Genomic DNA, 25,184 nt, shown 5'->3' with positions numbered 1-25,184 from the left:
TCAATTCTTTGAATGTTTTCTTCCTAATGTGGGAGAGAGTTCACTGTCTAGACTACTATTCAGCAAACAACCAAAGGAAAAATTCATCAGTAGGAAGCTCCCCCCCTCCGAAAAGCCTTACAACTTTTTTTTTTTACAACTGTTGTTTGATCAGACTTTGATATGGAAATTTTTATATACACTAAGAGCTTTCCCACTGTCAGTAACTATAACTTGCATTATATTTCTAGAACTCAATGTAGTAATAACTGAGCTTCGTCATGCAAACATTCTGGATGGGAATTCATAATACTGATGGATATAATCCAGTATAATTCATAATACTGATGGATGAATCCCAGCAGTGTTGCAACTAATGTTAAACATGATCTCATATATTTTAGACCATTATTTGAGAAAATAAATAGGAGTAGAGGCAGCCAAATGCTCCATAAATGTTTTGAAAATTCACACCAGGGCTATTTAAGTACTATTTGCAGGGAATCTCTCAAGAAATCAAAGTATGTTTCCTTGTTTGACTTTTTCCAAGTAGGTATAGGTCAAGCATGGCCTGTTTATAGCATTTTGCAAGCAGACTGTGAATATGTTCCAATAGATCCACACCTTAAGTACCCACTGAGTTCTTCCCTTGACCTCGCAACTGACATGGAAACTGGTGGGGCTTGTAGTTCCAGTCCCTTCCTCAGTGGGAAGTAATGCTTTGCTGTGGAACTCATAGAATCATAGAGTTGGAAGAGACCACAAGGGCCATCGAGTCCAACCCCCTGCCAAGCAGGAAACACCATCAGAGCACTCCTGACATATGGTTGTCAAGCCTCTGCTTAAAGACCTCCAAAGAAGGAGACTCCACCACACTCCTTGGCAGCAAATTCCACTGTCGAACAGCTCTTACTGTCAGGAAGTTCTTCCTAATGTTTAGGTGGAATCTTCTTTCTTGTAGTTTGGATCCATTGCTCCGTGTCCGCTTCTCTGGAGCAGCAGAAAACAACCTTTCTCCCTCCTCTATGTGACATCCTTTTATATATTTGAACATGGCTATCATATCACCCCTTAACCTCCTCTTCTCCAGGCTAAACATGCCCAGCTCCCTTAGCCGTTCCTCATAAGGCATTGTTTCCAGGCCTTTGACCATTTTGGTTGCCCTCCTCTGGACACGTTCCAGTTTGTCAGTGTCCTTCTTGAACTGTGGTGCCCAGAACTGGACACAGTACTCCAGGTGAGGTCTGACCAGAGCAGAATACAGTGGCACTATTACTTCCCTTGATCTAGATGCTATACTCCTATTGATGCAGCCCAGAATTGCATTGGCTTTTTTAGCTGCCGCGTCACACTGTTGGCTCATGTCAAGTTTGTGGTCAACCAAGACTCCTAGATCCTTTTCACATGTACTGCTCTCAAGCCAGGTGTCGCCCATCTTGTGTTTGTGCCTCTCATTTTTTTTGCCCAAGTGCAATACTTTACATTTCTCCCTGTTAAAATTCATCTTGTTTGTTTTGGAGTGCTTGCTGCTACATCTGCTCCTTCCCCTTCTCCAGCCCCAGATAAGTGGGCCTTGGGGAGGCAAGAGGAGAGAGAGGTTGGTGCTGAAGGCAGTGGCTGATGCTTTGAGTACCTTCATTCATTCTGGACATGCTCAATTAGAGCAAACACCAAAGATCAAATTGAGTGGCACTTTTCACTCTTTTTCCTTTAAATTGTATTCAAGAATATGTACAAAACAGAGCTAAGATAGCCAGTGGGGAAACTACTTGGTTTTGGCAACTGCAGGGCAAAAGCAAGGCACACACCAATATTTATCCCTTCATCAGCCTTCATATCTGATAAGATGCAATGCTGATAGCTGAATATACAACCAGGACTTACATAATTAGCAGCAGGTGTGTGCATCACCAAACATGAACAGGCAACTCACATGCAAACCAAAGAAGAACAGTGTGTTACATAGCCCAGTAAATTAGAACATTACATTGGAACAATTTTTGCATCCAATTCTGTTACTCTATTGTACAGCCCTGATTTAGTTCAAATGTTGTCACCACACCTAATCCAATGTGACTGATTTTCTCAGACAGAATGTTATGGTATATATAAAGGGTGCTGATCCTTTTCCACCCTGAGGGCCACATCCCCTTCTATGCAGTCTTCCAGAGGCCAGATGGCCGTGCTGGGTGGAGACAGAAGCAGAAGTGGGCACAGCAACAAGTGCAAATGCTGCCTTTCTCCTCCATACAGACAACCAAAAGACACCAGAGCTCAATGGCTCATTCCAGCCAGGCAAAAACAAGAGGGTGGAAAGTCAGCAAGGTCATGGAGTGGGGAGCAGCCTGGAGGGGGGCATATTTGGTTTCCCACTCCTAGTATACATGCTGAAGTATAATGTCTGGGGATAATGGAAAAATGTGGGAAATTGTTGCTTATCTGTACTATCAATGAACTATGGCTTAAGGACAACGTTCTTTGAAGTCTTAAGAAATTGGAAGGCACACAGTTGTATTAATTCTCCATAGAGTATGAAGAATTTGTTGCTCTCTCAGCTGTAAATTATATTCCTAATGTTCTTTAAATTAGAATGTGAATTTTGGATGAATCACTGGATTTGGATTTATCTTAAGCTGCACAAAATACTGGAAGTTGTTTGGGTTAGCCTCTGAGTGATGGGTAATTTGTGGAACAGCCAGGCAGCTGTGTTATGTTCTGTTTATGACCTTTTGGGGTGGAGTTTTGTGGAAACTGTAGAGGAAGGGAATGTCTTGGAATATAAGTGTTTATTAATTTCTTTTTTTCTTAGTGATCTACTGGCAAATTAATTAATTGGACAGCAGAGGGGTTGCAACATAGAAGGGTTCAAAGATGTGAATAAAATTAGCTTTGGCAAAAATGTAAAATTCTATTGTTATATAATACTTGGAAAGTCTCTTACCTCACTATCTGATGCATGTTTACTCAGAAGAACTCCCACTGTGTTCAGTGAGCTTACTGCCAGGTTAATGTGCATTGGATTGATGTCTAAGGCTGTAATCCTATACAAACTCACCTCGGAACAAGTCTCATTAAACTCACTTTTAAATAGGCATGTATGGGATTGTTCTGTTACTTCAATATAGCATACTTTAGAAAAAACCCTCTTGTTGATTTTATTCCACCTGCTTCACTGCAAACCATGAGGTAACAGCCCAGTATACTTTCTTTTATTTTGAGCAGGAATAACAGAGTAGAAAGCATGGTGGGGGACCTCCACTCACCTGACCCCTTGCTGGTCAAATAGCTGCTGCTTAACTGGAGGTAGAGGTGGAGGAATGCCAGGCTGACTCCACAGGTGTACTGCACCAGCCTTGCCACTACCTCATGCCTCTACTTTTTTGTAAGCAGCAGCAACCAACTAGAGGTCAGCTGTGCAACCATGCCCCGCCATGCCATCTGCTGCTGGAAGCAGAGAAGGAGCATTCCATTCAAAAAGGTTGTTCTTGATTCCTCTATATTTTCTGTTAAGTTGTAGGTCAACATATCAGACGACACAGCGATTCTTCAAACAGCTCTTGTTTATTCAGAGGCCAGAACAGAACTGAATTGAGGGGTTCAGTCAGCCTGCTTATATAGAGCTCCAGTACCATGTAACTGTAACAATTTTCTAAAACTATCCAATCACTGAATGTCACTTTCGATCCCTTATTTGCATAACTATCTACAGTATTCCCCTGCTGGCCCAGGGTGAGAACTTCAGTACATAAGATTTTCAATGGAGTAAGCTCCATTGAATACAATAGGACTTGCTTCTGAGTCTACTTTTTGGAACTGGGTGGTTCTTATGGGCATTGATGCAAAAGCACTTGTACTCCGTCTGCTCAGCTCCCCTTGCATTCTACATCTTCTGCCAAATGCTTCACACTTCGTTTTAGGTAGGTGAGGGGATATAATTAACTATATTTTATTCCCCTACAGACTCACAGACAAAAGGATCCACTTACCACTTGTGGTTAAAAGTGTGGAGCCGAGCAGAGTTTAAATCCCACCTTAGGCAGTTTAATTAGAAGCATAAGAATTAGCTGTTAGGCTGATCTCCCCTTTATTACCCCATTTATCAAAGAAACATGCTGCAGACTGAAATGTAAGTTTAAAACATATCGTTTACTCACAGTTGAGTATTTGTATTTAGCAGTAATTGCATTCAAAGTAACTGAAGGTAAAATATTTGTGTTTGCTGCAAAAACAGCTTCAGGCATGTGCCTGATGCTAGAGCAATTGGAGGCACACCCTCCTTCTTGGCTGGCTGGAGAGAGAGTGTGGGGGAAGGAAGGAACAGGAAATACTTCTTTGCTGCTTCTTTCCTCCCGGAAGAGGAGGGGAAATATTATCACATAGAGCCTTTTCTACCATTTATGTTTCTATGGTCTGAGTCAGCCTATTAGCAATAGAACTCTATGGTCTTAACCGCTTCACATGCTAACTAGCAAAAAACATTCATTGTTAGATTTGACTGAATAGCTCCCACATTTTTAATATTCTGCTTTGTTGTTTTTTCATGGTGGCATTTGCAAATAGTCTGCTTATCCCAGCCCTCTTAAAACCACGTGTACCTTCATATTCTGCTGCTGACATGCTTGTACAAAAACATCTCTCCTTAGGATAGATGACACCAGCAGCCTAAGGATTCATTTTTGAACCTGCCCATTTAATACACTGTCTCTAGTCTGAATGTGTGACCCTCTAAACAAGATGAACTGGTTGTTGCTGCTATTCCCAAGTAATTGAGCCCTTTGGTCAAGTAACTGAGCCTATTAAGTTTGCACAAATAGGGACCTATGAATAATTCAGAGGATAGGGTGAAAGCAAAGAACTCTTTATTCTTCTGCCCCCTTCCTTTCCTTTGAAAGAAATTACCCATTCCTCCCCCCCCCCCCAGTTCTTTCAAAAGAGAACAAAAAATTATCTCCCCCACTCCATTTCACCATGCAAAAGAATCCTTTGAAGGTGAAAATTGAGATCTGAGGATATTCTCTGTTGGGTATACATCCTGAGACCTCAGTTTATGAACCCTTTTTTGGTCCAAGGCATCATTTTGCAGTTGCAAGTGTTAGACACAATTCCTTAACTGGGGGGGGGGGGGAGGCAATTGGAGCACCTTTTACAGGTTTGGACTGATACGCTATCTGCAGCACTATCTAGAGACAGGTGATTTGGCCTCAGTTCGTCATGGAATAGTGCGTCTAGACTAGACTACTGCAATGTGCTCCATGTGGAGCTAATTTTAAAGACAAGTTTGGAAATTTCAACTGGCACAGAATGCAGCTCCCTGGTTATTGGTGCAAATAATGAGTTTGGACCATATGACACCATTACTGAAACAGTTGCACTACTTACCAATGAGGTTTGGGGCTCAATTTCAAGTTCTGGTTTTAGCTTTTAAATCCCTATATTGTTTTGGACCAGATTACTTGAAGGACTTCGTCATCTATATTCTTCCTTTTTATGATAAACTCAAACACAATCTGGTTTACACATAAAAATATGAAATTACAAAATAAAAATACTTAATAAAACAAAGCATGAAAATTTTATGTAAAGTAGCACAGCAGACGTATGCCACATTATGCAAATGAACAGTAAATGTTAAAGGCAATCAGCCATGTTCTCCAGTAAGGTGGGGACTGTGCACACTTTCTCCAGACATTGTTTAGAACAGAAGTGAGCTAATTATATATATTTTCCACTTCTAGTTTTTCAAATTTACTATCTTTATAAATCCTTTGGGGACATCATGAAGAGTGAGGGCAACTCCTTGTGAGCATCACATGCGGAAGATTTGCCATTTGTTTTTTGGCTGATGGGTCCCTATTTCACCCCCTCCCCCAACACCCCTTGCTCATTTTTATTAATGCTAAACATTCTGGAGTGCACAATCCAAAAGCAGTAAGCAAATGCTGATGAGCCATTTGGGGATTCTTTTCTGGTAAAAAGATAGTTTGGTTTTTGAAATGTGGCCAGTTATCTATCGGTATTGGTTATTAGTCTTGCTAATACATTTTTTTTTCAGCTTTCAAGAGGCTTAACAAGAGGTTAACAACTATCTCTAGGGAGGTTAATTGAGTGCTGAATCAATTAAGATTAATGAGTTTTTTCTCTGAGTCAGTGATTCGCCTAGGAAAGGATGCAACTTTGATATATTTTGTATCTTTCTAGAAAAAGTGCTATTTTTCTAGAAAAAAAAGGTGCCAGAACTGAACAAAAACCCTGCATCTACTTTATTCTACATACCTTTAAGGGGGGACTATCCCTGCACATACCACATAATTCTGAGTCAGAAAAAGCAACACGTGAAGCAACTCTGAAAATCATGTCTGAGTCGTGGTGGTGTTAAAGGGCCAGTTGCCCTGAGGCTCACACATAGAAGGGAAACAGCATTGGCAAACAACACTGCACATCTGTGTTTGAAATTAACAGATCCCTTTTCTTCTAGGGCAGCTACCATGCTCAGTGAAAATGTAACCCAGGGCCAGGAGTAGCTTCGGTACTTTGGGTTTGCCCCATGCTCCATATATGCTGGGCAATGACTTCTGTGGAGAGTTACGTTCTGAGAGTCCATATATTCAGCCTGCAAATTTAATCAAACTGAAGTTCATTAATTCCTTTTTTCTGGATCAGAGAAATGCTGTGGAAGTAGTGTATCTTGATTTCAGTAAAGCTTTTATCAAAGGCCCCCATGATATTATTGTGGAGAAACTAGTAAAATGTGAGTTGAACGAGGTAACTGTTAGGTGGATTTGTAGCTGGTTGACCGACCGAACCCAAGGAGTTCCCTGTCAACTTGGGGGGGGGGGGAGTGACAAGTAGGGAGCCACAGGGTTCTATCCTGGGCCCGTTGTTGTTCAACATCTTTATAAATGACTTGCATGAAGGAATTGAGGGGATGCTCACAAATTTGCAGGTGACACCAAACTGGGAAGGGTAGCTAATGCCATAGAAGGCAGAATCAGAATTCAATATGTCCGTAACAGATTGGAGAACTGGGCACAAGCTAACAAAATGAATTTCAGTAGGGACAAATGTGAGGTTCTGCACTTAGACAGGAAGAACCAGATGCACAAATATAGGATGGGGGGCACCTGGCTTGCTAGCCAGTACATGTGAAAATGATCTGGGGGTCTTGGTAGACCCTAAGCTTAACAGGAGACAACAGTCAAAACAAAAAAAAAATTTTTTTGTTTTTTTTGTTTTGACTATGGCAGACCAACACGGCTACCTATCTGTAACAGGAGACAACAGTGTGATGCAGCAGCAGCAAAAAAAGGCTAATGCTATTCTAGGCTGCATCAACAGAAGTATAGTGTCCAGATCAAAGGGAAGCAATACAGTGGTACCTTGGTTTGCAACCGTTTTGGATTACAACCACGTCAAACCTGGAAGTGTGTGTCCCTTTTTTTGGATTACAATGCATTTTTTATTTTTTTGGGATTACAGCCCCTTTTTGGGGGGGAGGCCCCACTTGCGAAATCGCACCTTGGGTTACAACCTGTTTTGGTTTACAACCAAACCTCCAGAACAGATTATGGTTGTACACCAAGGTACCTCTGCAGTACTACTCTATTCTGCCTTGGTCAGACCACACCTGGAATACTGTGTCCAGTTTTGGGCACCACAATTTAAGAAGCATATTGACAAGCTGGAACATGTGCAGAGGAGGACAGCCAAGATGATCAAGGGTCTGGAAACCAAGCCTTATGAGGAATGGTTGAGGGAGGTGGGTATGTTTAGCCTGGAAAAGAGGAGACTGAGAGAAGATATGGAAGTCATCTTTAAGTGGTAGGTCCATTGTGTGGAGACGATGGCTATTTGGTGACAAAGAGAAGGTTGAACTACTCAACACCTACTTTGCCTCTGGTCTTCACCCAAAAGGAAAGTGATGCCCAACCTGGTGATAACAGGATAAATGATGTAAAGAGGAACCTGCAGCCCAAGATAGGAAGAGAGGAGGTAAGCAAACACCTGCCTGCTTTAAACAGGAGGAGATAAATAGCCATCTTCCAATATCTCAAGGGCTGTCACATGGAAGAGGCAGCAAGTCTGTTTTCTCCTGCTCTGGAGGGTAGGACATGAACCAATGGCTTCAAGTTACAAGAAAGGAGATTCCGATTAAACATTCAGAAAATCTTTCTGACAGTCAGAGCTGTTCGACAGTGGAACGGTCTCCCTCAGGAGGTGGTGGACTCTCCCTCCTTGGAGGTTTTTAAGCAGAGGTTGGATGGCCATCTGTCATTTATGATCTAGTTGAGATTCCTAAATGACCCTTGGGGTTACTTCCAAGTCTATGATTCTATGATTCTTATTCCCTACACCCAGTGCCCCAGTGCAAGAGGTGTTTCAAATAATTAGAGTCCTCCTTTACATCAGAATGCAGGATAATGATCCTGGTTGTTAACAAACAATAGTTTCGACTGACCACAGTTTTCCCAGTTTGGGTGTAACTTGGGAGTAATCCCAAATTTGAAAGTAGAAGCCTCTTTCTCCATTCTCCGCCTTCTGACTGTGCTAAATGAGACGGGGGAGTACATGAGCCTGAGGCTCATTCCTATGGTGCTAGAAACTCTAATTTGGTTCTGCATTTGAAACAGCCCAATATATTACAAACTAAATGAATACAAGAACCTTGAACCTGGTCTGACAACATAGGGCTAGCCAATAGAATTTTTTTTAGCACTGGTGTTACATTTTTTAGCACTGGTGGTTGTCTGTCCCCGCCAACTGTTTACCTGCAGCATTTTGCACAAGCTGGAGCTTCCCAACCAGGCGCAAGGGTGGCCCCACATGGAGCACATTGCGATAATCAGCTCTTCAAGTTATAAAATGCATGAATCTCCATGGCCAAGAATTGCCATAGTAGCTCTAGCTGGTGAGAAGGATTGATCCAGGTGACTCTCAAAAGAACAGCAGCAAAAAGTATGGTAAATGCTTGAATTTGCAAACCTGCCAGAACCCAATTTTTTATTTTTTATTTTTAGAAAATTGGTCACAGCACAGCTAGGCCCTCAGTTCATATGCTGCTCATGCCTACTTCAAATGTCGGGTGAAATAGAGTTATTTAAATTAAGAAAATTTAAGTTGCATATCTAGTAATTTAAATAGTAAGTAAGTAGTTAACATTGGAGAAATTATTCAAAATATATTTGTTAATTAATATTAGGTACAGTAATTTAAAACATGACTGTTGAGTATGCAGGAGATTAGTAGGCACCACAGTGTCCTCTAGTGACAGCAAGACTTAACAACAACTCAGGTACACACTGTGACAAGGGGGACCCTGGAGAAGCTAGAGGAGCCTGGCTGTACACCGCAGTTCTTAAATAAGGACCAAAACAGAATGGCCACCACAGTGGAAATTTTTGAAAAATAGGACTCTCTCTTGTACTTTCACCAAAAGGAAAAGTTATAGGTCTCTGTTCTGTGCTTTGTACTGCCAAATGCAATCTATGTTGCATTAGTGAGATTTGGTTCAGGGTGGTCTTGCTCAGAGTTTTTTAATCCATGCCTTTTTGCAGCTATGGTAATTGGAACACTGTATTTTAAAATGTTTGTGAATTTGCACATATTATGTTTGTTCCGATTTATTGCCACATATACAAATGAGAAGTTACGTTATGCAATCAAGAGTGTTGATTTGTTTTTCATTTCTTGATTTTTTTGGTCAAAGGGAAAGGGGAGGGAAAACCTTTGATCACAAACCAGCTCATTCCCATAAGTGTTTTTTCTCCCCTTGTGTTGGGCACATTGCAGGTATATTTAATAAGAGCATTCACTAGCGAAATTATGTTAAATAGTGGGTAGACATAGCAGACAACACAGCGATTTCTCCAAAGCAGCTCTTTATTTGTAAGCTGAAACAGAACTGAACAGCAAACAGCTCAGCCGGCCTGCTTTTATAGGCAGCCGGCTGTCAACATTGTAGCAACAACAACCCAGGGTTTCCCGCCTAAAGTAACTGACGTGGACCTGAGTGAAAACTATATACACAATACTCCTGGTGGCCAGGGTGAGAACTTCAGTACATAACACCCCTCCCCACTGAGATAAGGCATTAGTTACAATCATAGTGGTTCCATTACATACAGCAATACCCTTATTGGTTTCAGTAAGGCACATAAGCATATTAATTGACCCTATTTACCATACAGCTTTACATGTGCAGTTTGTCCAGTGAACATAGTCTTTTAAATATGGGGTACTAGCCTTGCGGATTTCCTGGGTGGAGAGTTCAGCAGCTTCCGAGGCCACGGCCTCCTCAGTGGCTTTCTGCAGTGTGAGGTCTGGCTTGGCAGACGGATGTCCCGGACCCCGCAGATGATTTGATCCATCAGGGCATCGTCTAAGTCTTGGAACTCGCAGTGCATTGCAGCCTGTCGGAGGGCGGTGGTGTAGTTGTTAATTGACTCCCCCCTGCCTGGTTCCGGTGGTAGAACGCATGGCGGGCAGCAATCTTGGACGGCTTTGGCGCGTAGTGGTTGCGGAGCTTCTCTTGAATTGTGTCCCACGGCTCTGCCTGGACAGCTAGAGGCGCAACCAATGCTCGGGCCGTTGCGAACACTTTGGGGCCACAAAGGCTGAGGAAGAGGCCCCGCTTACGCTCCTGTGATACTTCTGTCAGCTCATTTGCTCGGAGGTAGCAGTCAAACCGAGCGAGGTAGCAGTCCCATGATTCAGAGGCTGGGGCAAACGGTGGTAGAGGCATGAGTGAAGCCATGGTTCCGATGCCGACGAGGGCGATGGATGGAACACAGTGCTCTAGCCAGAACGGTCAGCTCTGAATTGGTTCTGCTCCGTGATTTCGCTCAGTGTTTCAGCTCCGTGATTCAGCTCATCTCAGAGGGTGGCCGCGTCAGGCTGTGCTCTGTTGTCCATCGATCCCACCTTCGTCGCCAGTGTTAAATAGTGGGTAGACATAGCAGACAATGCAGCGATTTCTCCAAAGCAGCTCTTTATTTGTAAGCTGGAACAGAACTGAACTGCAAACAGCTCAGCCTGCCTGCTTTTATAGGCAGCCGGCTGTCAACATTGTAGCAACAACAACCCAGGGTTTCCCACCTAAATTAACTGACGTGGACCTGAGTGAAAACTATATACATGATTCTCCTGGTGGCCAGGGTGAGAACTTCAATACATAACAAATTATTGTTTGGATCGGGTTTAATACCACATAGGAAAGAGAAAATATTTTATTAAAATCTTGCATTTGAACACATAAACACTGTTGGTCAAAGTGAGGCCTATGCTTTAATTTTTGGCATTTGTGTTGCTAGTTTGTAGCAACAAAATATAATTTTATATATTTAAAGCAATAAGTCATATCTCCTATGTACAGTGGTACCTCGAGTTACAGACGCTTCAGGTTACAGACTCCGCTAACCCAGAAATAGTACCTTGGGTTAAGAACTTTGCTTCAGGATGAGAACAGAAATCACACGCCGGCGGTGCAGCGGCAGCAGGAGGCCCCATTAGCTAAAGTGGTGCTTCAGGTTAAGAACAGTTTCAGGTTAATAACAGACCTCCGGAACAAATTAAGTACTTAACCCGAGGTACCACTGTATTTTATTGCAACATCTCCCCTGGAAATTATTAACATCATAATTCATATTCATGGCCTCATTCTGTTTCCAGTCTGAACCTGGCAGAGAGTGGGAGCCCCCATCAATGAGTGTAGAAGAACTGGTGGAATCAATGTCCTTTTGTTGCCTAGGGGAATCCTAGTTTTACACAAAGGCTTTAATGTTTGCATTAATTTTTGCATGTGCATTGATTCCTCATACTTCCATTTCTAGTTCCCTGAATCTGAAGTTTATCATCTTGATTGTATGCATATAGCTAAAAGCGAAGTGGCACACTCTCCTCAGCAGCAACACAAAGCACTTATTTCTCCTGACCAAGTTGAATTTTGAAAATCTCACAGATTTAATCTACAGCAGAAAATAACGAATGGCAATGCTTGCTTTTGTATAAAATATCTACACATCCAATGTTTCAAAAAGCTAAACTCTTTATCAGACCATGTTGTCTGGAATATATTAAAACGGATTAGGAAAATTACAAATTCAGCACTGTAGTTTGAATAGCAGGCGCATAAAGTTATACTTCTTTTGTGTCTTCCCAGAATATTCACAGTTCCACCTTTTTGAAAGTTTGATGATTTGGGGAATGTTTCCAAGCCACTTTTATTTGTATTAGTGGGAACATGAGAGCATTTATGCACCAACAAATAGTCAAGCAGTTATAGATAGAAATTTGGCAGGCAATGATGAGTACTTGAGCTTTCATTTCCTACTTTTATTTTGTTTAATTTCCATATTTGTGAAATCAAGCATTATTTGAATCTTCTATGGTACATTTTATTGTTTAGTTGTAGGATTGGAATGCATATAATATTACCATTATTATTAAAAAATATTTGCGGAATTGCATGTGAAGTATAGTAGAAAATCTTTATGTGTTTTATTTTAAAGTGTCCAACAGCTGCATTTGTCCCAGTGCTATAGGTTAATTCCGTTGTAGGAAGAATATGGGTTCTGTTCAAAATTGAGCTGGACAAAAACCCCTTTTGAATTTTCTGTGGGAATTGGATGGTTATTTTACCTGACAACTTAATCTCATCCATATTACTGTTTCATTTCTTTTTACTGCTCAGATGCTTCTAGAGACTGGATTTTTTTTTTCAGTCCTTGTGGGTTTTTTGTGGGTGATCGACACATTGATGTACTAACATGAAAGTCAAGGATAACCTGGACATGAACTGTACTGATTGCTGCTAATTCAAATGTATTAGCAGACTCAGCAGAGGAAAAGGGCAGCAAGACTAGCAGTAGTTGCTCACAATTCCATTGCTAACAGAAACCACAGTTAGACCTGAAAGCAACCATAAGTTTCCTATTATTTCAGTGCTCTTGGACAGATAAGTAGTCTTACCATTTAGACACTACAGAGTTAAGCATTCTATAAATTGTTTAAATAAATAAAAGAAACAATTATTTTCTTCTGTTACAGTTTTTCTAGAAATTAAACCAGCAGGGTTTAATGAAGCCACAAGCCTCTGGAGCCATGCTATTCACTTTAGATGGGAGCAAAGGTCAGGGTGCAGGCAAATCTTGCACCAGTCTGGAACACTGTAATGTGGTGGCAGTGAGGCCGACATAGCCCCTACTGCTCTCTGTCCCCAGAATGCCCCATTATGGGATTTTCTGCAGACTCCACATCAGCAGTGTGACACTGGCATCGCTCTCTGGTCAGGGGATGGGGAGATCATTAAGTTGTCCTCCAAGACATCAGCAAGTGGTTGATAGGGAAAGTAGTTTAGGAACCACTGGTAGATGATATAGATAGATAGATGATAGATAGATAGATGATAGATTGATAGATGATAGATAGATGATAGATGATGATGATAGATAGATAGATAGATGATAGACAGACAGAAAGACAGACAGACAGACAGACAGATGTTCTTCCTCTAACTATGAACCACTTCATGCTTGTAAAAACTTTTCTGCCCTGAAAATTATGAAGATTGAAATTTACTGCAGTCTTTTAACGCTGTATATTGGCTGGAATACATTGAGAAAGGTTTCTGTCCTTTGCTTTGAGGCACCCCCTCCCTCTCCTCCTTGGCTTTTCTTATTTTTTTGTTGTAAAATGACTGTTCACTGTCTTTCCCTAGTCGACTACTGACATGGAGAGATATACAGCATATCATTGTAAGGACTTCACGGGCAGGGCATCTGATTGCTAATGACTGGAAAACCAATGGGGCTGGTTACAAGGGTGAGTATTCCCTTCCTATTCATCATTGCAAACCCTTTTTTCCACCTTCCAAAAGAGAAAAATCTCATACGCTTTGCCTGCCAGTTAGAGCTATTCTATTTTGATTAATAAGATAAACAAGACCATGAGGTCAAACATTTGGGAAGTCTGCCTCCTTGTGGCTTTGCCAGTCACTTGTATCATGTAGCTATGCCATATGCAAGTTAGAGAAAACCTGATTGGAACAGTTAATATAGGTTGATTTTGGAGGCAAAAATGCTCTTCAGCTAACTCTTAGGCTGGGAAGCCGAAATGTGATTTTTAAGCCTGATGTTTAGCATAGTATTTACAACATTATGATTTTTTGAAAGTAGTGATCAAAACAACCCTTACCTAGAAGTAAGTTCCTTGAAATCAGTTAGACGTATTTCTATATTATAAATTTAGGATCATGGTATAAAGCAGGGTTAAGGAACCTGTGGCTGCCCAGATGTTGGACTCCAGCTGCCCTCAGCCCTGGCCACCACGGGCAATGGACAGGAATGATGGGAGTTGGGGTCCAGCAACTTCTGGAGAGCCACAAGTTCTCCATCTCTAGTACAAAGGAAGCTAACCAACACATAGTTCCAAGTTCAAGTGCACCAACAAACTTCAAGATGTAAACTATTAGCTGTATGCTACCATTGTGCCAAAATAATAAATGACATCATTTACCACATTTGCAGAAAGTTGTTTGTTTTTTTAATGGTAGTCCTGGGGAAAATATTTGCCAATACAATATTTCTAAGCTTATAAGATATTTCCTTTATGCAATTTGTATGGATATTTAATTTCTGAATAACAAAAAGGCATATGCAGTAATTTAAGAAGGAAATATGACCCTTTCACCTTTGGTTCCTGAAAACAATAAAACTAAAATGGGCTGCATGCAAGTGGTAGGTGAAGTCAGGCAAAAAAGGGGGTGGAGCAATAGACGGGACTCTTACCATTGCCTGGTGGACTACAGTCCAGCCATGCAAACGTCCTCTATCCAGGCAAGCAGCAGGCATTTCCGGACACATTCCAGCCCGCTAAAAACAGGCCAGGAAGGTGCAAAGCATGGCCAATTGGGGAATGGCCTAGGGAAGAGACATGGCCGAGGGAATGACCTGGGGGCTGGATAGAGAGGCCTCGAGGGCCACATTTGCTCCCCAGGGCTGAGGTTCCCCACCCCAGATGTATGTCATCAGGCAAGACTTGCCAGCTACTTTTCTCTGAGCATATTTTTTCATCTGTGCCCTATCTTGGCTCGGTATCATAAGCACAAAAATATATAAAATGGCAGGGCCGGAGGAAAGTACACTGCCATATTATGTGGGATATTGAGGCACTATTTTCATGTGGGATTCATTCACATGCTGGCAGATTCAGATTGCACAAAGTTGATTTAGAGCTCTTGGAACAACAACCCCCCCCCAAAAAAAGGACCCAATCAGACCTTTTGCAATAGGGGAATTGACTGTAAATGCACTGTAAAGAGTGAAGTAACAATTGCTTAGCACAGCATCATATAACCCTGCAAACAAATCAGAATGAATGTTCAAAAAACAGCCGATGTTGTCTAACCAAGCAAACTTCGTGCAAACATATCAGGATGAATAAATAGGTTGTCAGGAATAAACCAAATTCTTTGCATCATATTTTGTTTTCTGTATGTGCTCATACATGCTAATATCTAGAATACTATTTTTGTCATGTTTTCTGCCATAGTGGCAGTAATTTATGAAATCTATTGTATTTTACAGTATTTGTCAATATGTATATATGTGAAACATTGCAATATTCGTATGCACTTGCAATATTCGTATGCACTTGTGTCTTTTATTTTAAGCTGCTTTTGGGAGCCATCTGGTATATGTCAACCATATTTTAGGGTGGGGTTCACACACACACACGCACACACCACACTGCCTGATTAATGCCATAGATGAAGGGATACCAAGAACAGAATGTGACCTAACAAAATTGTTCTATAACCTCATGTTGGATTTGGAAAAGGGGGAAAACTAAATGGCCCCCATCACTGTGGAATTGAGGAATCAACTTTAACCCAAATAAAAAGAATAGTTTTAAGTAAATTAGTTTGGCAATGAAAGCTGAGCAATGGTTCCAATAAAACTGTAGCTCTCTCTAAACCTCTTGTTAGTTTTGGATCAAGGAAAAGCAAATGATTTAGATTAAATAACAATATCCAACTTTGAATTTGATGTGAGAGGGGGGAGAATTGCACACTGCTGTTGGCAAGAATGGATCGGTACTTTCCTATTGCACATGGCAATATTTTGTGTAATATTTCACTATTGTCCTCAACTACAGCCAAGAATAACAATTAAATGCCTGTTTTTCATAGAATGAATTACTCTGATCAGACTGAGTTTCTTGTAGAAATGTACCATCATTCTCTTGATGGCTGAAACATATTTCTTCCATGACATGTTCTTACTAAGGCTTATTTGAGAAATTAAGGAAGCAAGCTTCTAAAACTGATTTAAGCTGCAATCCTAGCCCCACCTGCCTTGGAGTAAACACCATTGAATTCAGTAGGACTAACTTTGAGTAGACATGATTACTCTTGGTTACACCTTCCTAGGGATTGTATAGAACACTGTGGGACACTTCTGGGAAAACACGTTTAGGATTTCACTGTAACACAGGATGCGGGAGAACTGTCTTTTTCTGTGAAAAATGAATAAGAAGCAAGTAGGGAAAATGAAAGAATGCCTTTCTTTTGAAAAGGGAAATCAGAGGAGTAAAACAGCAAAAACCTGAAGGAGTCTCAAACTCAACAAAGAGTCAATGAGAGCTGGCACCTGAAAGTGGGTCAGCATGCCTTTTCAGTGGGCTGATTAACTTGCTTGCATGGCAACGCTGTGCCTCAGAGCCGTTGCTCCTACCGATTTCAAGCCAGAAAACAGATGGAAAGAGCTGGAAATGCACCCATTGCTCCCCACAGTAATGGGAGATAAATGAGTGTGTGGGTGTATGTCTTTATATTTGCTCCAGCTATGCGTGTTGGAGAATGGGCTGCTAGTATTCACTATGACTGTTTAGCAAACAGTGTTTTTAAATTCCCATCAGCCAAATGAATTCTAAGTATTCATTTTTTCAGCTCAGAAAACTACATTTTTCTTTTCTAACTGCTTGAGATCTGGCTTATTTATAGTGTGCTTTAATAGAAACAGAAAGCTTAATAGACTGTAGTGTGTCCTGCAAGGCTCCTTTTCAACCTGCTACTTCACCTCATACAACTTTTCGAATAATTAATAAAAGCTCACTCTCTTGCAAAAACATGGAAACATCCCTTTTCTGTCCTTTCTTTGTAGGCCTCAGAACTATTGATCTCTATCTGCTATAGCTTACAACCCTAGGAGCTAGGTCGCAGGGGCCCTGCATGCTGTGGTTCACACAACATTTTAAATGTGGGGGCCGGGCACCCACAAAGTGCAGCACAGCTGGGCATGCACGCCATGGGGCATACACACACAACATCACCAGGCCCCGCTATGTGCACCCGCTATGTCACCATACTCTGCTATGTGCACGAGGGACGTCAGCACACCAGGGGTGTGATGACATGGCACACATGCCCCACATGCCCTGTGGTGTGCACACACACACCGTTGACATCACACAGCCCCAGGTACCTGCAGTCTTTTCTACATCAGGCAAAGACCTGTTTGTTTAGAGGTCATAGACTTTTCAACATAACTTTAGCTGATGTTAACTGCTGATTGGTTGAGTTTTTATTATCTATCCAGGATGACAGTTTTGTGTTTAGCTGCTTTATGTATAATTTTAATATTGTGTGCTACTCTGGCAACCCTTTTGCTGAAGAAAAGTCATACAAATAAATAAATTAGCAGTAATGGTAATCACAGTATTACAGCTATTATCCCATGGGGATTCAGTGAATCCCTTGTGTAGGAATAACCCAAGCAAGACTAGGGTCCCTTCTCGGATTAAATACTATAGTCTAAATATATAGATTTAAATATTTAAATATTTAAATCTATAGATTTGCCAAAACCACTGGAGTTACACCTCCCAGCACATCTTCAAAGTTTCCTAAAGATCCTGTAACCCACCAGGACTCTACTGAGAAGCAATGCTAGCACATATACTAATTAATGGTTTGTTGGGGTGAGGACATAGTTTATGGAGGGAGGGAGCAAGAAGCTGATCTGCTCTTTCCCCAAATCAAACATCTCCATATCCCTGTGGCAGGTTTGTGGTCTGCAAAGCACCAGTATTTCAGGCAGGGAGATACGGGTCTCCAGTCTCCTTGTGCCATAATTGATATGGGATGGAGAACAGATTTGGGACTTCTTTTTCATAGCAGGATCACTGACATATGCAGGAGCACCAAAAAGATGGAGGGACTTTCCTTGCTCTGGCAACTAAGTGAGGTATAAGTGAGGCTTTCAGGGTTTACGATTGTTTATGGCAGAAGAACATAGCAAAAGTCAAAGAATGAGAGAAATAATCAAGCAGACGCTGTATAGTTCTTTCCTTTTCTACTTCATGCTAGCAATTTGGCAATACTTCATTGCACAATTGTATAATGGGGGTGAGGTGAAGCTGTGAATTCCCCTTGGGGTGGCCTGAGTCCAGATGGGGCTGCCATGATGAGCTCCTTCACTTCAAAATGTAGCACTACATCACTGTCACAGGGGACCATTCTGTGTAGTCTAGAGAAAAACTAGGCTTCAAAACTGCACAGTTCCAATATTCTTTAAAGTAAGTGGATATTTCCCTTGTTTACATTACCTAAACAGTCTAAAAAATTTACTTCTTTTGGACAGTCAAGCTAGTTGAGAACTGCATCAGCAGGTGTCTGCCTTCCGCATGCTTCTACCCTGCTTTTGTGAGTCACAGGTCACCTTGCTACTTGGCTCACAATGAGATCCCTTGCTACAATACTCACATTGATGTAAAAGTACACCTGAACATAATAAAGACATGTATTTAGAGCAGCAGAGAGGCTGCGGTGGCCTTTGGTAGCACAGAAATGACAGTATTTCATCAGCCTTTTCAGGTAGAGCTTTGCAGTTCATGATAAATAAAAGTATATATCCCACCCATTATCTTTCCAAGAAGTTGTTAATGCAATTGCATTTCTAACATGTTACCTGAAAGGAATCTTATAGCACTGCCAGAGGCTCCTGAAATTGATAATGTCAGGTTCAGCAACAGTAGCAATTCTAATTTAAACATATAAAAATGGATAACGTTTTAATGGTGTGGTCACATGAGTAAGCACATCTTTTTTGTCAAGATGTAGGGGATTAGCTGTTTTATCAACTCTGTAGTGTTTTCCCAAATTGCTGTTATTTAGTCTGTGAAAATGATGGGCCTGTCTCAGTACCTAGAGCTGCTAGCCAAATCCATGTGATTGGGGCCTTTGAAGTGAGAGCATTGCAGACAGCCAAATATCAGCTGTCTGGAATGGCTGCACATGGACGTCCATAATAACACCACTGAGGCTGTTTTGATTTGGCTGGCAGGGGTCTAAATCACTTGTGTGTATGCATTTTTGTTTAAAATGGCAGGGCACATGTTAATGCTACTCTTCGTTCATCACAAAAATAAAGTTCTGAAACATTAAGTGTACTGTCTATCAGCCATGGGAAGTTAATGTGGGTATTACAACGTTGGGCGGTAATCTTTTTCTCAGGAGTAAAAAGATAGACTTATTAAATAAAATACATTCAAAATCAAGTTGCCAATAGGAAGGTAGCTTTTTCTACCCATAGCTTGAAGAGTGTGATGGAATCAGGGTGCTAGCTGAACTACGTATGCAATTCTAAAATGGCTTAATAGATAATTTCCATCAACAAATGCTTAAAATTACCGTATTTTTCGCCCTATAGGACGCACCAGCCCATAGGACACACCTAGTTTTTTGGGGGGGAAATAAAGGGGGAAAAATTATCCCCCCCCCAGCCGCGGATATCTGCCCGAAGCGCGGGGCGCTCTGCTTCAAAGCGCCCCGTGCTCCGTGCAGCAGGCTGCTATCCGCAGCCTAGGGAGCCCTGCAGGAACTCCCGCGGGCTCCCCAGGCTTGCTGATAGCTTCCTGAAGCCTGGAGATCAAGAGGGCTCTCCACGCTTCAGCGAAAGCCTGCATTCGCCCCACAGATTTCCTCTTCATTTTTGGAGGGGAAAAAGTGCGTCCTATAGGGCGAAAAATACGGTAACAGTCAAGATTACTGAATTGCCTTGAAAGTTATGAGTCCTAGAGCACATGATAACTGTGCATGATACATTATACAGCTAACATAAGCAAAACTCAGCTTCAATAAAGCGAAAAAGAGCTTACAGTATAAATCTATACTATAGTCTATGCTGTATCATATTCAGAATTCCACAGCAGCCAGCACCATGGTGTTTGTGGATTCTGATTATGGCTTTTACTCCTTATAACATTCCAACATTTCATTCTAAAAGCTTGGGAAAAGCACGAGCTAAGGTGGGGCAGTGCTGCCCAAAGAGACTCAAAGATAATCTGGTTCACACACATGTGCTCCACCAGGCATTTTTCTATTGCTTTCTGGTATTATAGAATCTCAGGTGTAGGTCTGGTTGATGCATCCAAGCAGAAACATTGCCGTTCTATAATTATCATTCTGCAAGCCACACTTTTGTTTAAACACTATCTCAGCATGCAGCCACATACAGAAATGTTAATGTGAACCAGGTGATATCCAAAGATTGCAGGCAGTCACTTCTGTGATCTTAGTTGCAATTTTTCCAGCTGCCACAAACTCTGTAATTACATTACAATCACATGGGGGAAATTGATTGCACATGTATCTGTGAATCAGACCCATATCTGATTATTGTTAGCAATAGTTAACAATTGAACAATGAATTTAGATATGATTGGCAACTATATGCAGTATGGTTCTTGGCAATTAGGTGAGGGAGGAGAATTAAGAGGAATGTAGCAGTAATAATAATATAATAATAATAATTTATTATTTATACCCCGCCCATCTGGCTGGGCTTCCCCAGCCACTCTGGGCGGCTTCCAAAAGAATATTAAAATACTGTGATTCATCAAACATTAAAAGCTTCCCTAAACAGGGCTGCCTTCAGATGTTTTCTAAAAGTCTGGTAGTTGTTCTCTTTGACGTCTGGTGGGAGGGTGTTCCACAGGGAGGGCGCCACTACCGAGAAGGCCCTCTGCAGTAATGTGTGTTGTGTTCTATGAAAGAGCATAGAATTACTTTGTAATTGTAAACAGTTCTGTTTATATTTTGCAGTTAGCCACCTATATGGATTTGGATTGATGGATGCTGAAGCCATGGTGATAGAAGCAGAAAAGTGGACAACAGTCCCTCCACAGCATGTGTGTGTTGAAAATACAGATCGGCAAATCAAGTAATGCTTGTTGAAGACGTTTGTTGACACATATGCATGCATATATATTTACTGTGGCTGTACATTGCAGCTTGTATTGTTTGGCTTTCTGTAAGCTAATCCTAAGGCAATGGTTCTCAAACATTTTTTTTTCCTACTGGGCATTTGAAGATTTCTGAGATTCTTGGCAGATCACTTAATTTTGTGCTTGTGTTTTACAAATCAAAGCACATATATAACTCATATTTTTTATTATTATTTCAATGCCAACATTGTCATTGAAAATAGCACCATATTATAAAAATCATGGTCCCTAGGCTAGGGCCTTGTTAGCTTGTGAGACTCACAACAAGCCAATATGATCAAGTGCCAAGTCAGCAATTAGCTTCTCCTCTGGGTGGAAGAGATGCAGAGAAAATACCTTCTCAGCTACGGTTCCTCAGTTGTGGAACATTCTCAGCTGGGAGACGCACCTTTTTACATTTTATGGCACCATGCCGTGCCATTCCTTTTCTTCCATGTGTTTGATTGTTGACCCTAACCTCTTTTTTGTAGTTCTGGATCTATTGCTTAGCTTTGATATACTAGATAACAAATTATATCATTAATATAATATGCTTTGTGTTTAATAATAATATATAGACGTTTGAGAGGAATCCATCTAGTGACAGCACTCAGTACACTTCTACCTCACAAACATTTCTGGGTTTGGTTCCAAGATCTAAGCTCTCACTCCCAGTCCATGTCGGCTCTGGCTATATGATCAGGGAAGTCTATGCATGTGCAGTCTGTACCATACATATGCTTTGCTCAGACCTGCAGTTGAATTCATGGAAGTCAGGACTAGAGGAAAATAGGTGCAACATAAATCCCTGCCCCCTTCTGTACATGCATTCACTGAACTCACACAGGGAAAGGGAGGACTGCAGCAGGTATGATATAAGTTGTTTTTTGAATAAAGAAATATATTAAGGATATTTGTGCTGCTGGTCTGTGAATGTCAGTTTATGAAGTTTCCATTCAGACTGATTTTTTATTTTAATTAAATCCTTTGTTACTTTGATGAATACCGTACGGGTGCTGTGCGAGGTCCCTGTGGGGCTCAATAGACTGTTTCTCCCTATACATTCCATGCAGACACAGAGACAATGCCCCAGGATATTATGAGCAATGGCAATTTTGTACATAATTCTGCCGGAGTCCTCCCTTTCCATAATTCAAAAATTATTTGTGGTCTGGATCTCAGGTTTCCTATCTCAACTTTTCAGTCTAAGGTGGTATTTATCAGGCCTAAATCTAATAATTCCAATCAAATTATAATGACAGCCTCATAGAGGCTTATAAAAGCCAGAGCCAAAAGTAAACTAGAACATATTTGGCAGAGAAACCAGTTTAATAATGTATAGAGCTTCTAACACCTTGGGGCTGGTTGCTGTTTCTACCCTTCACCTCTCCAAACCTGCCTTGGTTTTTGGTGGCCCTGGTTATGACTTTTGTTTTTGACAAGCTCACTTCCAAGGATAGTTACTGATTTACATGATATGGAATCTACCGTACATCATAGTGCATGTATCTTTAGTTGTTTCACAATATCAAGCTGTGTGTGAAAGTTATCACTTGGTTAACACGGTTGTATGAACCAGACTTCAGGGACACGTATGGTGGCTTGGGACTTAAATGTATCATCTCTCATTTGTGCCTTCAGAAGAGGCTACTCGTACAGCTCAAATAATTTTTAATAGAAAAATATGAAAGACGATATAAATTGTTTTCTGGAATCTGGAACTTCTGTAAACTAATTGGCTTTCTTGTTAACTGTGGTGATGCTTATCTTTTAGCCTGTAGTACTATTTAAGTGAGGGTATAATTGATTTCATCTAATGAATAGAATGTTAAGCTTACCCAGGCATGTAAAAAAAAAGTCCCGCTTAAACCTATTTCAGTATCACCAAAATTCAATACACAGTTCAAGGATAAAAGTGATTTATAACAAATTATTTGTAGTATTCACTGGAGACCATGACTATGTTGGTGTCTTTGAAACAGAACAATACGACCAGATAATATTCGTAATGGACCAGATAATGGTGTCCGTTCAATATACAAAGCAACAGGCTGCGCAGATAATGCCAATCACCATGTCATCTACCTGGAACATGTCGTTGTGCGCATCACTGTCACACATCCCCGGAGAGGTGACCTGGCAATTTATTTGACGTCTCCTTCTGGAACAAAATCTCAACTATTGGCTAACAGGTATAATAATCATATTCAACTTTCAGTCCAATAAGGGTTGACTGTCCAGGGTGTACCCAATTTAAATGAAGGCAACTGGAGAAACCGCTTAGATACTCATGTCTTGGAGAGAATAAAAAAATGAGGTGGAATTGGAGACCTGCTGCCACTGTTAATATCAACAGTGGCTAGAATAAGGCTGTAATCTTTAGCGTTGGGCTCAATAGATTTTGACAAATCCTTGAGGGATGAGATCATTGCAGAATACAGAGGAAGTGAAACAAGATCAATATTGCAAGGTGATGGTTGATGGAGGAATAGCTGCTAATGACATGCTGTTAAAGTTGTCCTTCCAAAATAAGGATAATGCCAGAGTGGATGTTCCAGCCTGTCATGTTTGACCTGAGTCTTTCACACATGATACTATCATAAACCTTAGTTCCATTGTTGATCTTGTCTGTCTTTCTTGAGTTCTGGTGCTGATCAAGAGTGTCTAACTGGATATTTTATGAACTCTGATTTTTATGAGGTTGTTTTCTGGGGTAAGAAGACGAGTGGCCCAAGAATCCTTTAGCATAATCAGTTGGTTGGGTTTGAGTCAATGAAATGATGAAAAAGGCTTGTCTATTAATTTTAATGGTCTGGCTATGGCTATTGTCGCTTTAGAATTAATACTGCATAATGTGAGGACTTTTTTCAGCTATGTCTCCAGAGTTGTTAGCTAGTGCTCTCGCATGACCAGGTCATGGGTGAACTTTTGTCCTTCCAACTTCAGTGGCACGCCCAAAATTCTGCACCCCTGCCTCTCGCCTTCCATTCTGTTCAATTCACTACATCATAGTTGCAACACCCTTTGGCTTCCCCTGGACTCTGCACCCAGTGAAGCACAACCTGTTGCACTGGCCTAAATACACCTCTGAGCAGGTGACCCTTCCACATGTGCAAGTTGCCAAGTCTCCCACCTTGGTGCAAGTCTCCCAAGTTCTGACAATTCCTTCCTCTCTCTGTTGCATGTCCCATATTGATCTGGAGAGCCTCTCAACTGGAGAGCCAGTGTGGTGTAGTGGTTAAGAGCGGTAGTCTCGTAATCTGGTGAACCGGGTTCGCTTCCCCGCTCCTCCACTTGCAGCTGCTGGGTGACCTTGGGCCAGTCACACTTCTCAGAAGTCTCTCAGCCCCACTCACCTCACAGAGGGTTTGTTGTGGGGGAGGAAGGGAAAGGAGAATGTTGGCTGCTTTGAGACTTTTTAGGGTAGTGTTAAAGCGGGATATCAAATCCAAAATCTTCTTCAACTGTTAGGATCAGCTCTAAAGAGTGCACAGACATGCATGGGGAGGAGGGAACAGGACAGCCACATTATGCATGCAACATGCTGCATGAAAAGTTTTGGATTGGAGCCTCAGTTAGCATACTTGCTTACAGCACCATCATTTCACTACTAGCAGAATGTCAGATTTTCTGATCTTGCTTTGGTATAGCTGTTACATTTGGCCTAATCTGCTGGCACTGCGAGCCTTAAACTACATTTTGTTTGGCTCTGTCCAAGTCTAGATAATACACAAAATAGAGAAGTAAAAAGAAAGGTTCATAAAGTTCAGCCTGCATCAAGTACATAAATTCAAATGGAAAACAATACATGGTTAAGTATTGGTGGGAAAGAATTATGCTCATGACTTCTCAGTCAATTTTAGAAGCGTTAAACTTTGCCTGTAGTACTCCCTCTGTTTGTCAGGGGTAATTGGCAGGTTCTATTTTAAGGTTATCCTAAGTAATAT

General features: G+C 41.2%; 1 protein-coding gene across 7 annotated transcripts in view; it reads left to right on the top strand.

Annotated features, from left to right (window-relative positions):
- The window catches only part of PCSK5 (proprotein convertase subtilisin/kexin type 5), a 166,754-nt gene that overhangs the window by 120,507 nt on the left and 21,063 nt on the right, over positions 1–25,184 (top strand). For all 7 annotated transcript variants that reach the window (XM_083576680.1, XM_083576685.1, XM_083576682.1 and 4 more), the window contains exons 10-12: positions 13,691–13,794; positions 21,077–21,194; positions 23,220–23,429. In XM_083576680.1, the coding sequence (XP_083432806.1) occupies positions 13,691–13,794; positions 21,077–21,194; positions 23,220–23,429 (432 nt within the window). The remainder of the gene's footprint in view (positions 1–13,690; positions 13,795–21,076; positions 21,195–23,219; positions 23,430–25,184) is intronic.

This window comes from Podarcis filfolensis, assembly GCF_964270895.1.
Source record: "Podarcis filfolensis genome assembly, chromosome: 11".
NCBI lineage: Eukaryota > Metazoa > Chordata > Lepidosauria > Squamata > Lacertidae > Podarcis > Podarcis filfolensis.
The sequence above is the reverse complement of the archived record's forward strand: the minus strand, read 5'-3'. Positions and strand labels throughout refer to the sequence as shown.